This window comes from Hyalella azteca, unplaced genomic scaffold (genome assembly GCF_000764305.2).
Source record: "Hyalella azteca isolate HAZT.00-mixed unplaced genomic scaffold, Hazt_2.0.2 contig12682, whole genome shotgun sequence".
NCBI classification, from domain to species: domain Eukaryota; kingdom Metazoa; phylum Arthropoda; class Malacostraca; order Amphipoda; family Hyalellidae; genus Hyalella; species Hyalella azteca.
Window position 1 is genome coordinate 296,618 of NW_025942634.1, and position 14,258 is coordinate 310,875.

Below are 14,258 nucleotides of genomic sequence, written 5' to 3' on the forward strand. Positions count from 1 at the left end.
ATACAGGGTGATCTATGTAAAGGTAAATATTTTACCTGCAACCTTCTCCTCTTCTGCTCGTTATACTTTGCTGTATCTGATCTTAAGATCAAAATTTAATTTTTTGGCATAGTGTCATTTGTTCCAGCTTGTAATATGCAGGGTTATTCACATAAACTTTGAAAGCTCAATGAAATAGAACTAGTATAAATATCATTGCAATATAAATTTTATTGAAAAAAATAGAATCGTACCTCAACGTTCAGTTTCAAAGTTGAATTGGAGCTTTTACTCCATCGGCTTGCAGCTCTCATGTATTGGAACTCTCACGACAGATCGCACGGTCAAGGCGTTCAGTTTTAATACATGTGACGAACTCTCACCACAGATCGCACGGTCAAGGCGTTCAGTTTTAGTACATGTGTACGAACTCTCACCACAGATCGCACGGTCAAGGCGTTCAGTTTTAGTACATGTGTACGAACTCTCACCACAGATCGCACGGTGAAGGTGTGGGACTTGGTACGTGGTCAGGAGATCGAGACGCTCACCGGTCACCCCAACAACGTCAACTGCGTCAAGTACTGCGAAAACTCACGCGCCTGTTACACCGTCTCCTCTTCATATATCAAGGTTACTACCAGGTTTTTTTTGTACCTTTCTTTATGTTGTACTAATATAATTTTTAACCATTAAATTGAAAGACAAATACAAAACAGAAGAAGAGACACAAAAAAAGGACAAGAGACAGGCGTGGAACTCCCGCGCCTGTTATAACGTTTCCTCGTCATATATTAAGGTTACTCCCACGATTATTTTGTACCGTTCTTCATGTTGTACTAATATATTTTTTAACCTCAAATTGAAAGAATTCCATGGTAATTTTTTATCTATTTGTGATATGTCTGATATTAATAATCGAGGATAGTGATCCATTACAATTATTTTCAAAAACCGTGTACGCAATTTTCAAGAACAATATCGTGTCAATGTGATCAGCATATATTTTATCAAGGAAGAACCAATCTTTTTCGAATTCATGATGCCCGTGTCGAAAGTTTCCCTACGAGTCTTTAATTCATCATTATGATGCTTGTACTAAAATTTATTATTGCGTTTGTACTAAAATTAATTATTTTGCTTATTTTTCTGCGCTGTCTTGCAGGTTTTGAACTTGCATGAGGATTATTATTCATTAGTATCAATTATTATTACTTGCAGTTTTGGGACCAGCATGAGGAATATTATTCATTATTAACCATTATTAATTATTTATTATTATTCATTATTAATTATCATTACTTGCAGGTCTGGGACTTGCGTGAGGATTATATATTCTTCATTCTTATTTATTAATAATTATTAATTATGATCACCCGCAGGTGTGGGACCTGCGTGAGGACCCCAGCAGATGTACCCGCACGCTGAGCTCGTCAGGCCTGACCACCAACGGGGCGGTGGCGGTGTCGGCGACCTCGCGCTCCCTCATGCCCCCCGGCGAGACGCAGGTCAACGACATCGCGCTCTCCAACACATCCAACATCCTCTACTCCGCTGCATCCAACATCGTCAGGGTCTGGGACCTCAGGATGTGAGTGTCAGGGTCTGGGACCTCAGGATGTGAGTGTCAGGGTCTGGGACCTCAGGGTNCACTCCATCAAGGTGGGTAGTGTGCTCCAAGGACCACTCCATCAAGGTGGGTAGTGTGCTCCAAGGACCACTCCATCAAGGTGGTTGATGGAGTGGACGCAATCGAACGCGGGCCAGTTTACTGATGTATGGGACCATCTTCGCCACTGTATGTGGAGACGCTACATCTTGAAATACACTAGTTTTACACTAGCTTGAAATACACTAGTTATACATTAGTTTGAAATACACTAGTTATACAATAGTTTGAAATACACTAGTTATTTACACTAAATTTAGTCATGTTTGGTTGAAAATGATGCCGGTTTTATTAAGAACTTCTCTTGAGAGTGTCCAATTTAGTTTAGTTAGTAGAATTTAGTAAGTTATTTAGTTAGTTAGTAAAATTAGTTAGTTATTTAGTTAGTTAGTAAAATTAGTTTAGAGTGTCCAATCGGATAAGACGCTGGCAAAAATAGCTAAGTTTCTTCCCAAAAACATGTGACTGATGTATGATGTTGGCCGCGGGCAAAGCGATGTGTGCCAGTTATGAGGACTCTAGATAAATTATACGAGTAAGAAAAATTTAAATTGGCTAAACACCCAGCGTGTCATAAGGGCGTGTAGATGATGCATCACAATGCCCTGTTAAAATATGCAGATTTTGCCCCGCTTATCGCAGATTTTGGGTGGTTGCTGTAAAAAATTTTTATGTTCAAAAAGGTGACACTGAGGAAAATTTTATTTAATTCGCAGTTATTTTTTCTTTTTTTACCTAGAGTTGCTGTAAGATTTCAATTTTGAATCATGTTCGTCATTAAAAATTTGCCTTATCTAATTTGCCTTTGCCTAATATTGCCAGTTTGACGCATGGCTTGCCTCAATAATGGAACATTGTGCAGGTGTTTGACGTGGTGGAGAGCAACAAGTCTGGTCTGATCAGCTCCCGTCTTAACCTAGACCCTCCTCACTACGACGGCATACAGTCCCTAGCCATGTTCGGGGACACGCTCTTCTCAGGGTCCCGGGACATGTGCATCAAGAAGTGGGACATACGGAAAGGAGAGCTGCTTATGAACCTTAATGCTGCGCACAGGGACTGGGTCTGCGCGCTGTGCTTCAATCCTGGGGGACAGATCCTGCTCTCAGGTAGCTTATTTTACCATGCAGAATGTGGTTATGAGATATACTATATAAGATATGATTATAGAATATAAGATATAATATATGATATGATTTAACAATATTCTGGTAGATGATAAGATATGAGTCTAAGATGTAATATATAATATATGATTTAACACGTATAAGATATGATTTTTATGAGATATAATATGCGTATAAGATAGGATTTGACGCGTATGATATGTGATTTTAGAATATTCTGGTAGATGATAAGATATGATTATAAGATATAATATGTAAGATATGATATAACAATATTCTGGTATAAGGAGCCATGGAGATGATGCTTTCTGAAAAAAAAATAAATAAATATAATTCAAGCAGAATATTTGTGTGGATATTCCCAGGAATCATATTTCTGGAACTAATGAAATCAACTAAGCTAACTAACTAACCAATAGAATTTCTGAAAAGTTTTTGTTGCATCCTGTCTATTCCTGATTAAATTTTTACTAGTGAGTTCGTAGAACTGATAGTTAATTTGATGCTTAATTTTTAACTACGCAGCATTAATGCCGCTCGCGTTTTTTTGGACACATGATTGCACCACGCAAATATAAGTTGACCTCATGCCACTGTTATGTAGGGTGACCACATGCCCCGGACCACATGCCCCTCGTGTGCAGGTTGCCGTGGTGGTGTGGTCAAGATGTGGTCCACTGAGAGCTGTCAGGTCGTTGGTGAACTGCGGGCCCACGCGTCCACCATCAACGCCATCACCACCAACAGCACCTGCATCTTCACTGCATCCAAGTCAGTGCATTCATTAATTCTTTGTATTAGGTAATTGTATATTAAGTGCATTACTTATTTGTATATTGTATGGGTTAAGCGATTTATAAGGGATTGTTCTTCTTATTGCTCGTCGTCTTCCAAAGTCTAAGACTGAATTTTGTCATAATTCTTCAATGGCTTTCAGATTTTCGAATAATTCGTTTTTTCTACGGTTTAACAGTTATTGGATATGTGCATAAATAAAATATTTATTGCGTATGAGGGCCTACGCATTATCTATACAAAATTTTCTCATTTTCTCTTTCTGTTCTCCTGTTTCTTACTTTATTCTTGTAAATTCGACGATACGAGGTGACTTTTATTATTGAGCCTTCAATTTTCCTTTACCCGTCTCTTAGTTATGTCTCTTGTGACACATTTCATACTTGTGTCTCTAATTAAGCAAATAGATCGAATACGTTTAATAATTTTCTCTATGAATTCCTGCTCCTAGCCAGTTATGGTGCACGTTTTGGGTGCAAGGCCGTTCATAAACGCGCCTGATATGTACTGCTCAAAATATCTTGGTTTCTTCTAATTCTTCATGGTTTACAAGTGACGGAATCTTGCATGCAATTTTTTTCCCAACAGAAATGATGCAATAGCCAAGAGAAATAAAACAAATAATGTAATGAAGTGAAACAAATAATGCAATGATCAGTTTGTTAGTCGATGTTAAACTCTCCCATCACACAAACGAATATAGTATATGAAAAGTATTTGTATGGAGTGAAAGCGAATATAGAGAATATTTATAGTTTTATTCTCTGATGTTCACCGTAGCGAGGAACACGTGTGGATGTGGCGGCCAGTAGTGGGGGGAGGCGCGTACGACGACTTGGTCTTCGAAAACTAAACCTGCTTCACTTGCCTCTTGAAATTCTTTTTTCTGTTGCACCTTATCATTTCCAATTCGCATTTCTTTTCAATGTCTGGAAAAAAATTCCTTTTTAGCGCATTTTCTCATTTATGGAAAAAGTGCGCTATTGTGCTCGTCATGTCCGTCTGTCAGACTGTCTGTCCGTCTGTCTGTCTGTCCGTGACTTCACGTTTTCGTCGACGAGAAAATGCGCTCTCTGTCACTCACTGCAGTGAGTACCGAGTTATATTTTTTAATCTTCTTTTAAATTCCTCCATTGAAGAATACTCATTTTTATTTGCCAAGCAACAACTGAAGAACATGGCTAAGTTTACAGGGGCGATGTCTTTTAAATTTGAATTACTATTATTATTCCAGAATGTAATTAATTCTTCCAGCGTTGAACTCACTGATAATCATTTCTAACTTTAACGCAAAATTTTCATTATTCAATGAAAAGTCTGGAAAGAGCACAGTTTGGAATTTCAATGGCAAGTTTGGCATTTAGCATCTAAATTGAAATACGCTGGCTGCTCTCAGCACTTCTACCACTGTTTCTTTAGACCGTAAGCTTGGAGTTTGTTGAATGGTTTGCGTGTTAGAATCAAAAATGTTTTAATTTTCGATTTGTGTAACAGAAACTAATTATGTGTGGTCAATTTCTTTTCTGTTTGACCGTTTTAACAGCTATTTTATAGCCCTCATGCGTGCGCAATTTTGTGACGGTTATCTCGAACATGCCGTTTGTTCTGTTATCTCAAATCTGATCCTCGATTGTGTCATACTTCAAATATTACTTTCTCCTTGCCGTAAGAAGATGATCTTTTAACGATCACGTCTCTTTTGTTCTATTTTTTTCTCACTCAATCTCGACTTTGTGGTTTCAGGATTAAGTATATAAGGTGTTATTCTAGCAATTTTTTCTATGATGATGGTAGTAGAAGCATTGCTCCCCTCACCTACTAAAAGTGTTTATTAGCTGCTAATTTAATATCTAATTTATTTTCTCATTTGTATGAACACATTAGCCTGTGATAAGTAGTTTAATTAGTTGCTCCACAATATCGTATATATTAATTTTTTCAATTGAAAATTTTAGGAGTTTTTTACAAATAATTTCATAGCTATTTATACCGTTTTTATTTTGACTTCTTACGCCTATTAACTCTGTTCAAATCATAGGTTTTCACCAATGAATTATAAATCAAATGCCTTCTAAAATTGCTTTAGTCTGTAAACCTTTTTTGTGATATAAATAACATTTTTGTTTAAGTTAGAGCATATAGGAACTCGATGTTTTCACTTTGGATATTTTTGCATAATCTATTTTGATGATCCGGTTTCATGGTTCATCATTTTCTCGTTATCAAATTTGTAATTTAATAATTGTGTTCTCATTAGTTTGGAAAAATTATTAACTGCGATGATTTATCAACATGACTGTTGAAAAACTAGTGTTTCAATAATATGCTCATATTTACTGGTGTAGCTGTCCTAAAAGTCTCCTAAGTAACGAAGTTATAATAACATTTTTAACTCGTGGCTTGGGAGTGCTACGTTAAAACACATACAAAGGATACATGTACGGTACTTAGGATACACATACTATGAATACATATGCTAAGGATACACATACTAAGGATACATATGCTAAGGATACATATGCTAAGGATACACATACTAATGATACACATACAAATTACTAAGGATACACATACTAATGATACACATACTAAGGATACACATACTAATGATACACATACTAAAGATACACATACTAAAGATACACATACTAAAGATACACATACTAAGGATACACATACTAATGATACACATACTATGTCTTACACATACAAATGATACACATGTACTAATGAAAGTATTCTTCTTGCAGTGACTGCAGTGTGGGCATGTGGAGAGTGCGCACGAGTTACGATGTGTCTCCGGACCTCTCAGACGCCTCATAGTACGAGGTCTTGCTTAGACTTACCATCTCTCTGCTCATCGCGAGCTCAATGATTCTTCTGCTGCTCCTGCTAACGTTCCTGCTCATGCTGTGGTGCTTCACGCTCATGCTGTGCTCCATCACGCTCATGCTGTGCGTCGCAGAAATCGCCTGTTGTGCCCTCATGTGCAGTGTGCTGGGTTTGCTACGATGCGTGACAATTCTTCTCTGTTTCTGTGCCGTCTGGGCTACATGTAGCATTGTAGTGTACTAGTCGGGCACTAGTACAACATGTAGTATTGTAGCAGCACCGTTGGGCACTAGTACTAGTATTCAACCTAGTTTAAATTACTAGAAGAATCTTTAGCCTCACTCACCCAAGTCTCAAATTTTTTTGGCTAGTATGCACTAGTTGTGGTTAGCTACGCTATTCATAATGTTAGTGTTGACTTAAACATTACGATTATTTGCACTCTATTAGGTGCACTGAACACGGTATTAGTGCTGAGAAGTGCTAATTCTGCACATGCAGTCGAAGTTAATGTTAGCAGGAGTGGCTTCAAGTTCAGCAGAAGACGTTGTTTCTCGAGCAGTGCTAGTCCACACTCATTGTTTCTGTTCTGTGCTTTTCTCACGACAAGTCAGGCTATATAATTTTAATAGCTTTATGTTGTACATTTACCTCATGCATATTGTAGATACACTGAGGAGCTCACAACTGAGTAAATGTTTGAGCGAGGCAGGCAATGTCACTTTGAAGCGTATGCTTCATCTAAGAAATGTTACAAAATGTTTCTAATTATTGGTTTTTACCTGCTTTGCTAAGCTTCATCTTGTCTTTATTAGCTGTTTCAAACCATTTACTTGGAGAGGTGATTTGATAACCGTATCGGCTACGATACTTGAATTCTCACTTGATATCAAACTCAAAATGGTAATAACCGCTAGAACAGTTGGTGTGTAACTCTGTTACCGCCACTAACTCACAAGTTAGAATCTTAAATAAAATTCTAGAGAAAACCTCTTTTTAAATGTGTTGTTACGTGCAAGTGTTCACTGAATTTTAAATCTAAAAATCGTCGCTTTTTAACTCAGGGTATCTCATCGTGTAGGAATATTATACGCAAATTTTTAAAACTTCCTTATAAGAAACTAAAAAGACGTTTCGAATAACTACAGTTATCTAAATAACGATCAACTGAGTGATGTTTTGTAATAAATAAATTTAAGACATCGCTACGGTACAAAGTAAGATAATACAGAAAAATGGCAACTTTTCAGAAGTATTACCGAACGAAGAAGTCAAGTGTCCTTGTAAAGAGTCAATCATCCACTACATCGTAATGATATTCTTGATCGCCATGTGTTGTTTGTGATCCACAATAATGTTTTAAAATACGAATACTACTATTGGTCTTCCAATTGATGCTATATTACTATGCTACTCATTTTTAGGAGAATGAAGTGATGTGAATTGTATTGGCTGACCGACTAAAGTTGCGGTCGTGAAGACTTGTAAGCATTTAGGAAATTGAAATAACGTTGTTATTCGACGTAATTATATTTGTTCATGATAGGTGGCGACGCTTTGAATGTGATTCAGCAGAGTTTGCCGTTAATAAAAACATGAAAGTTAATAGCTTTTTGCATGCAATTTACGATCTTGCCTGGTGGTTCAGAACAAATTTACTAACGTTTCCCCTTGTAGTGGTTAAAAGGTGGATTTCAGGTTATTCTGTTCCTGAAACGGTTAAATGTAATGCATTCGTAAAATGAAGCTTTAGGAAGTTAAAATTAAGAGCTAAAGAGTAGAGGGGAAAGACATTTTTTCGTTGAGCGGAAAGCGGGTGTTTGTATTGCCCTGTGTAATTTCCTGTGAACTCCGTTTCATTTTAAACAGAGAACCAGAAAACGAGGTTATTGGTTCTTTATTTTATCTGATTTTTAATGATATCTTCCGAACGATACAATAGGATTCTGGTTTTATGATGATGCTGCTGTCGTAGTGCTGTGATCTTGACCTCTATTTCTATATCCTAGAAAGTAAGGCTCCGTTTTGGAATATATCCATGTAATTCATCTCGTTTATCAAGTTGTATCTATTTTGAAACCGTGGAGAGATGTTATTCTCCTAAATTGGAACTAACAGGCTGGTCCATCATTTTCTACGCGTCATTAGGTGTTCATCTGAATGAAATGTAATATTCTGGTCACCATTTTTCACCTGAATAATCCGATGGATAGGATAGAGGAAACGATAGCATAAGTAGCAGTATTATGTGTTTATAGGGTCAAGTAACTCAACTCTGAATCATTGAATGAATCATTACTTTATATGCAAACTTCTTGCGTGTATTGCGAGTATAATAATGAGTTGTCGATGTAATGGTTAAAATGTTGATTCTAGGCGTCATTAAAGTAGAAATATGTACCAAAAAAAAAAAGGATTTCTGTCTTTTTGTCGTAATAATGAATAGAGTGCTTGTTTTGTAAACGGTTTTGTTAACTTAGAAAAAAGTTATAATATGGATACATTTCATCGGTATGATTTATTGAAAACTTTTTCTCTTTGATTACCAAAATTGCGTCGTAAAGACACGATGTTCCTGGTGGTTGCTAATTGTTAAACATGGACGATTATGGTAGTTATTTTGAAGTAGTAATTAGATTTATTTGTTCATGCTCGCCTAACTTTATTCTGAACCATCGTGAACAGTTTATTTCAGTCCGCGAAACTGCTATGTTTCTATCGTCTTCCTTTTTTTCATTTTCATGCCAAATCCATTGTACGGGAAAGATTTTTTCATACCTGTGTTTTAGTATTTTTTAGAACCATGAGCGCAAATTCGATGCAAGTTTTTGTGACCTTGTTAAGCTCACGCTACATTCCATTGTTTTTGTGGCACTCGTAGTGTTGTGTTGTCGCCTCTGAAGTCTAGGATGTGGTCTGGAATTGCCGTGAAATAATTAGTTGTAGATGGTAGATGAGGCAAATCTACGTCTATAGGTAAGTAGATTAACTAGTGGTAGACGGTAGTTGAGACAAATCTACGTCTATAGATTAGTAGAATAATTAGTGGTAGACGGTAGTTTAGGCAAATATACGTCTCTAGATTTCAAATGTGGTTTTGTAAATATGAATCCTCGACAACAGCTGTATCTAAGTCATGAACAAGATGAAAACGCCTTGTAAAACTTAACTAAATAGCTCAGTGCTTCATAGTCTTGATTTTATCGGTATTTATATACGAACGAAATATTTCAAACTGTTCCCGATGTTTCATTTTATTTCTGAGCGTATACCCTCTCGAATGGGCTTGAGAATTGAACTAAGTTGCAATTAATGTGCACTGCGTCTGCCGCTTTTTTTATCGAGTATCCCTGGCAGCTTATTGTGTGGTTGACATATTATGTATTAGGTTGGGACGAGCGGTCCCTGCGCATAATGCTTCCTACCAGATCTCGCTTGAGTGCTGAAATGCGAGGCTAAAATATCGAATATTAGTAGTTTGTGTATATATGTTCAAAGCTGTAAAAATTTATTTTGTTTTAAGTTGTAGTACTTCTCTTGGAGGACTATTCTTTTGGTTTGCCAAGAATGCCGGCGCAGCTCATTTAAATAAGTGTTCCTAAGGAATACGTTCTTCTAATGACTTATTTTTAAGTAGGAAATGAAACTTGATTCAGTACCTGTGTCATATTTTTCTTAATTTGCCAGATCAATCTGTAATTTAGTCGAAACTTGGTATTTCTTTTGTCCGTCGATGCAATTTCTTTCAAAACGAAGCCTGCTTGAAGCATTGTCGATAAGCGACATTTTATTTCGTTCAATATTTATTTACTGCTTATTTTGATGTGAACTAATTGTAGAAATAAAGCGTAATGTTACTTAACGATGGGAAATAACCCGTGTATCGAGTCAATCAATCCCCTAAATAAACGGAGTCAGAAGCAGCAAAGTTGTTCAATCCATCACCTTGGTCGAATTGAAATAATTTTTCTTGTTTGTCACCGAAGCGTTTTCAAAAATGTCATCTTGAATTGGTTATTTTTGTCTTGTGTGTGTTTATCCGAGTTGTCAATTTATTCATGGAAATAGCCATGCTGTAAAGGGTGTTAGTTGAAATAATTTAACAGCCATACTGTTTAAAAAATCACCGGAATTGCCTGCGTTTCAGTAGCCGGCCGGCACGTGAAAAGAAACACCATGTGACCGTTTTTATTCCAATTTATTGTTATAAACTTGTAGAACATCTTTAAAAAATATCAAAACGGTTTATTTTTACGGGGCGGCCGGTCGCTTGAGAGCTGGTAATACCGTTTTTTGCGCATTTTCTCATTTATGGAAAAAAGGCGCTATTGTGCTGTCATGTCCGTCCGTCCGTGACTTCACGTCACGGACGGACGAGAAAACGCGCTCACGGACGATCACTCACTGCAGTGAGTACTGATCTATTTTTACACGGTTTTTTCCGTAGTTCATATGGTGAGCAAGCTTTCCGCTCTTCAACCATCTCGCCACGCAAGTCAAGTATGAACATCATCATCGAGGTGGGAGGCCTTGAAAATCGCAAATTACTCAAATCAAAAATTATTTATAACCCTTAAGGGGTCGAACGTAACAAATGATCTTATAGGAAAGAAGATGCGAAAGTGACGCGTCGTGAATCAGCGTTGGTACAATGAAAGATTCAACAAAAAATAACATTATGAATAACATGGTCCAAGCCAATAATTGTCAATGTGAGGTACGGTAACAGCAGCATCGTTACGGCCCCCAAGTAACATATTGCAAGTGGAGACATGGCACTAACATTCAGAACCACCTAGTGCTTGACGATCATGCCTTTCATGAGATAAACTATGAAGAGGCTAGAAAAATTACGTATCTATGAAGACAATCGACTTCGAGACACGGTCGACGTGACCAGGCATGTTGCCTCGATCATGGTTGAATTAATACAATATTAATATATACTAATAATAATATTAGTTTAACCATGGCCTCAAAAAGGTTACTTGGAAAAACACGACCGTCATTTCGGCAACGACTGTTCGTGATCGATCCCGGCGTGGCTTGGCAATCGAAACGCTCTATGGCAGTGGTTCCCAAAGTGGGCGATCTCGCCCCCCAAGGGCGGTGGAACGATTTTGGGGGGCGGTAAGGAAGAAGAGGGCGTTTGGGGGGCGGTAGGTGGGGGGGCGGCAGTCCGAAGTCAAAGTCAGAAGTTCCAAAGTTTGTTTGACGATTTATACACAATACGTGCAGCACATTATGACTCCCAGCGATGGTTTTTTCACCCAGATCTGGTTTTTTAACCTCTCCTGGGTTTACGTCTCGGACAAATTAACGGCCGGACTCGCGGCCAATTTCCAAATTCAACGATCAAGGAATATCTCTGAAACTACTGAACTTAACTCGATTAAACTTGGTACACGTATTCATTAGGACCTAACGGTAATGTTTAGCTCGTGAAAATTTTTTTGAATTTGCCTTCATTTGTTTTTGTCACAGTTATATGGCAATACGGGCCGAAATTCACAGGGATCAAGGAATTTCTTCCAAACTATTGAGCAGATTCGAACGAAACTTTAAATTTACAGTCCTAACTACCGAACGGTAATGTTTAGCTCGTGAAAATTTATTAAATTGCGCCTTTGTTCGCGAGTTTTTTTTATTTCACCTTCATTCGTAATTTAAACAGCAGTACGTGCTTAAATACGAGCAATCAAGAAATTTCTTCCAAACTACTGAATAGATTTGAACGAAACTTAGTATTTAAATACCTAACCTCAGCAACGGTGATGTTTAGCTCGCTATAACTTTTTCGTTTTGCCTTCGTTTGCGAGTTATACGGCTATACGTATACGGATATACTTTAACCGGCCTGGTTAAACCAGCCGGTAGAAAACCGGTCGTTCCTCCTATATCTGTATACCTCGCGAAAGAAAGAAAAATAGAAAAAATTTCACGAGCTAAACATCACCGTTGGGAGGTTAGGTATTTACAGTGGGGGGAAATATATATTCGTACACTTGAAAAATCGTATTTTAATGTATGTAAGTACACAAACTTAACAGGAAAAGTGATTTAAATTATGTAACTTTTGATAGTATTTTTGAATACAATGCGTCTCTATACATAATTTAAATCACTTTTCCTGTTAAGTTTGTGTACTTACATACATTAAAATACGATTTTTCAAGTGTACGAATATTTATTTCCCCCCACTGTATATACAAAGTTTCGTTCAAATCTGTTCAGTAGTTTAGAATAAATTTCTTGATCGCCGCGAATTTAAGCGACAAATTATCCGGCGATACAGGCCGAATATAAGGAAGTGTGAAATCAAGAATGACGGTGAAATAAAAAAACTCGCAAACGAAGGTAAAATCGAAAAAAATTTTACCAGCTAAAAATCACCGTTTGGTAGTTAGGAATGTATATTCAAAATTTCGTTCAAATCTGTTCAGTAGTTTGGAAGAAATTCTGTGATCACTGCGAATTTCGGCCTGTATCGCGATATAACTCACGAATGAAGGTAAAATTTAATCATTTTTACGAGCTAATAATCCGCGTTAGATTCTGATAAATACATGTTCCAAGTTTCATTGAACTGCGTTCATTAGTTTGGGATATATTACTTGATAATTGAATTTGGAGATTGGTCGTGCGACCGGCCACGAGTCCGGCCGTACATTTGCCCGAGACGTCCTAGGTTTCTAGTGCTGAAACAGTTAAAACAGCATAAAAAACATATTGGTTCTCTAAATGGGGTTCTATTTGTGAAATACACATTTGTTTTTAACCTCTATCTTTGGAAATTGCAGCGTACTAAATTTCAAGAAAGAGGCGTATGTGTTTATGTGTGTCTGTGGGGGGCGATAGAAATTCACTAGGGAGCCAAAGGGGGCGCCAGCCTGAAAAAAGTTTGGGAACCACTGCTCTATGGGATCGCGCAATGGATCAACTTGGTCCGACACATCGACTGGGGAATTAAAGTTCAAAGAGATGAATATCTAGCTTGAGATCTATGCGCATTTGCATGGTGCATAATATCAATTTTGCTTCAGTGCTATATTTAATTATTTGAGTGCTTCTGTTTAAGCTTGACCATTGCCGGGCTAAGATAACGCTCTATAAATAAACAATTGTTTTTATGCACCAAGCGCACAGTGACATTTAAATTAATGAGACAAAGAAAGTAAAGTTTTCATGCCTTTTTGAGAGTTGAAGGATTTAATGTTAATCATGACGCTGTTAAGTTTAAACAATGGTAGCTGGGCACACAAATGCGCGTTGTGCTAATGATTCCGAGTACTTAGCAACGACATCACAATTAAAATGCAATCGATTTTTTATCAAATCTTAAAATATCAAAGTTCAGGAAAAAATTTGCTGAACTATTGAAATGCATTTGTGAAAATTATCTCCAATTAAGAAAACACTAACAACTTGGAAGGATGGTAAAATCGTTAACAAATTTTCGGCGCCAAAGAAATGCAATCGTACAATTATGTATAAATGTAACGTGCTAAAAATGATAAATTAGAACGTTAATATCTCACAATTGGTGAGCCTTATCTTGGCCAAGCAAGTCTTTTGTCCGGAGCTGAAAATTATTTTTAATTTTTTGTTTTTAGAGACAAATTATTATTAACTCTTCGCTGAATTTTGGCTCCAGCCGGAAATCTCACATAATGAACTAAACATTTTATTCCTGAAAAAAGTCTGAAAGTTACGCTTGCACGTACTGTAGCTAAATTATATTAAAGTTGGATCCTTCTGCCAGTGTTGTTTTCGCTTAATACTTTGGTTTAGAGAAGTGTACTATGTAATTAGGTTAGCAGTGTGGTTATGAATTAGGTTCACCTGGCACGTCCAAA

General features: G+C 37.1%; 1 protein-coding gene across 1 annotated transcript in view; it reads left to right on the forward strand.

Annotated features, from left to right (window-relative positions):
* Positions 1–10,330, forward strand: part of LOC108669325 (kinesin-like protein KIF21B) — a 77,020-nt gene extending 66,690 nt beyond the window's left edge. The window contains exons 24-30 of the mRNA XM_047883352.1: positions 315–347; positions 476–612; positions 1,362–1,570; positions 1,642–1,675; positions 2,511–2,757; positions 3,420–3,546; positions 6,321–10,330. Coding sequence (XP_047739308.1) covers positions 315–347; positions 476–612; positions 1,362–1,570; positions 1,642–1,675; positions 2,511–2,757; positions 3,420–3,546; positions 6,321–6,393 — 860 coding nt within the window. The 3' untranslated portion in view covers positions 6,394–10,330. The remainder of the gene's footprint in view (positions 1–314; positions 348–475; positions 613–1,361; positions 1,571–1,641; positions 1,676–2,510; positions 2,758–3,419; positions 3,547–6,320) is intronic.
* Positions 10,331–14,258: the final 3,928 nt, after the last annotated feature.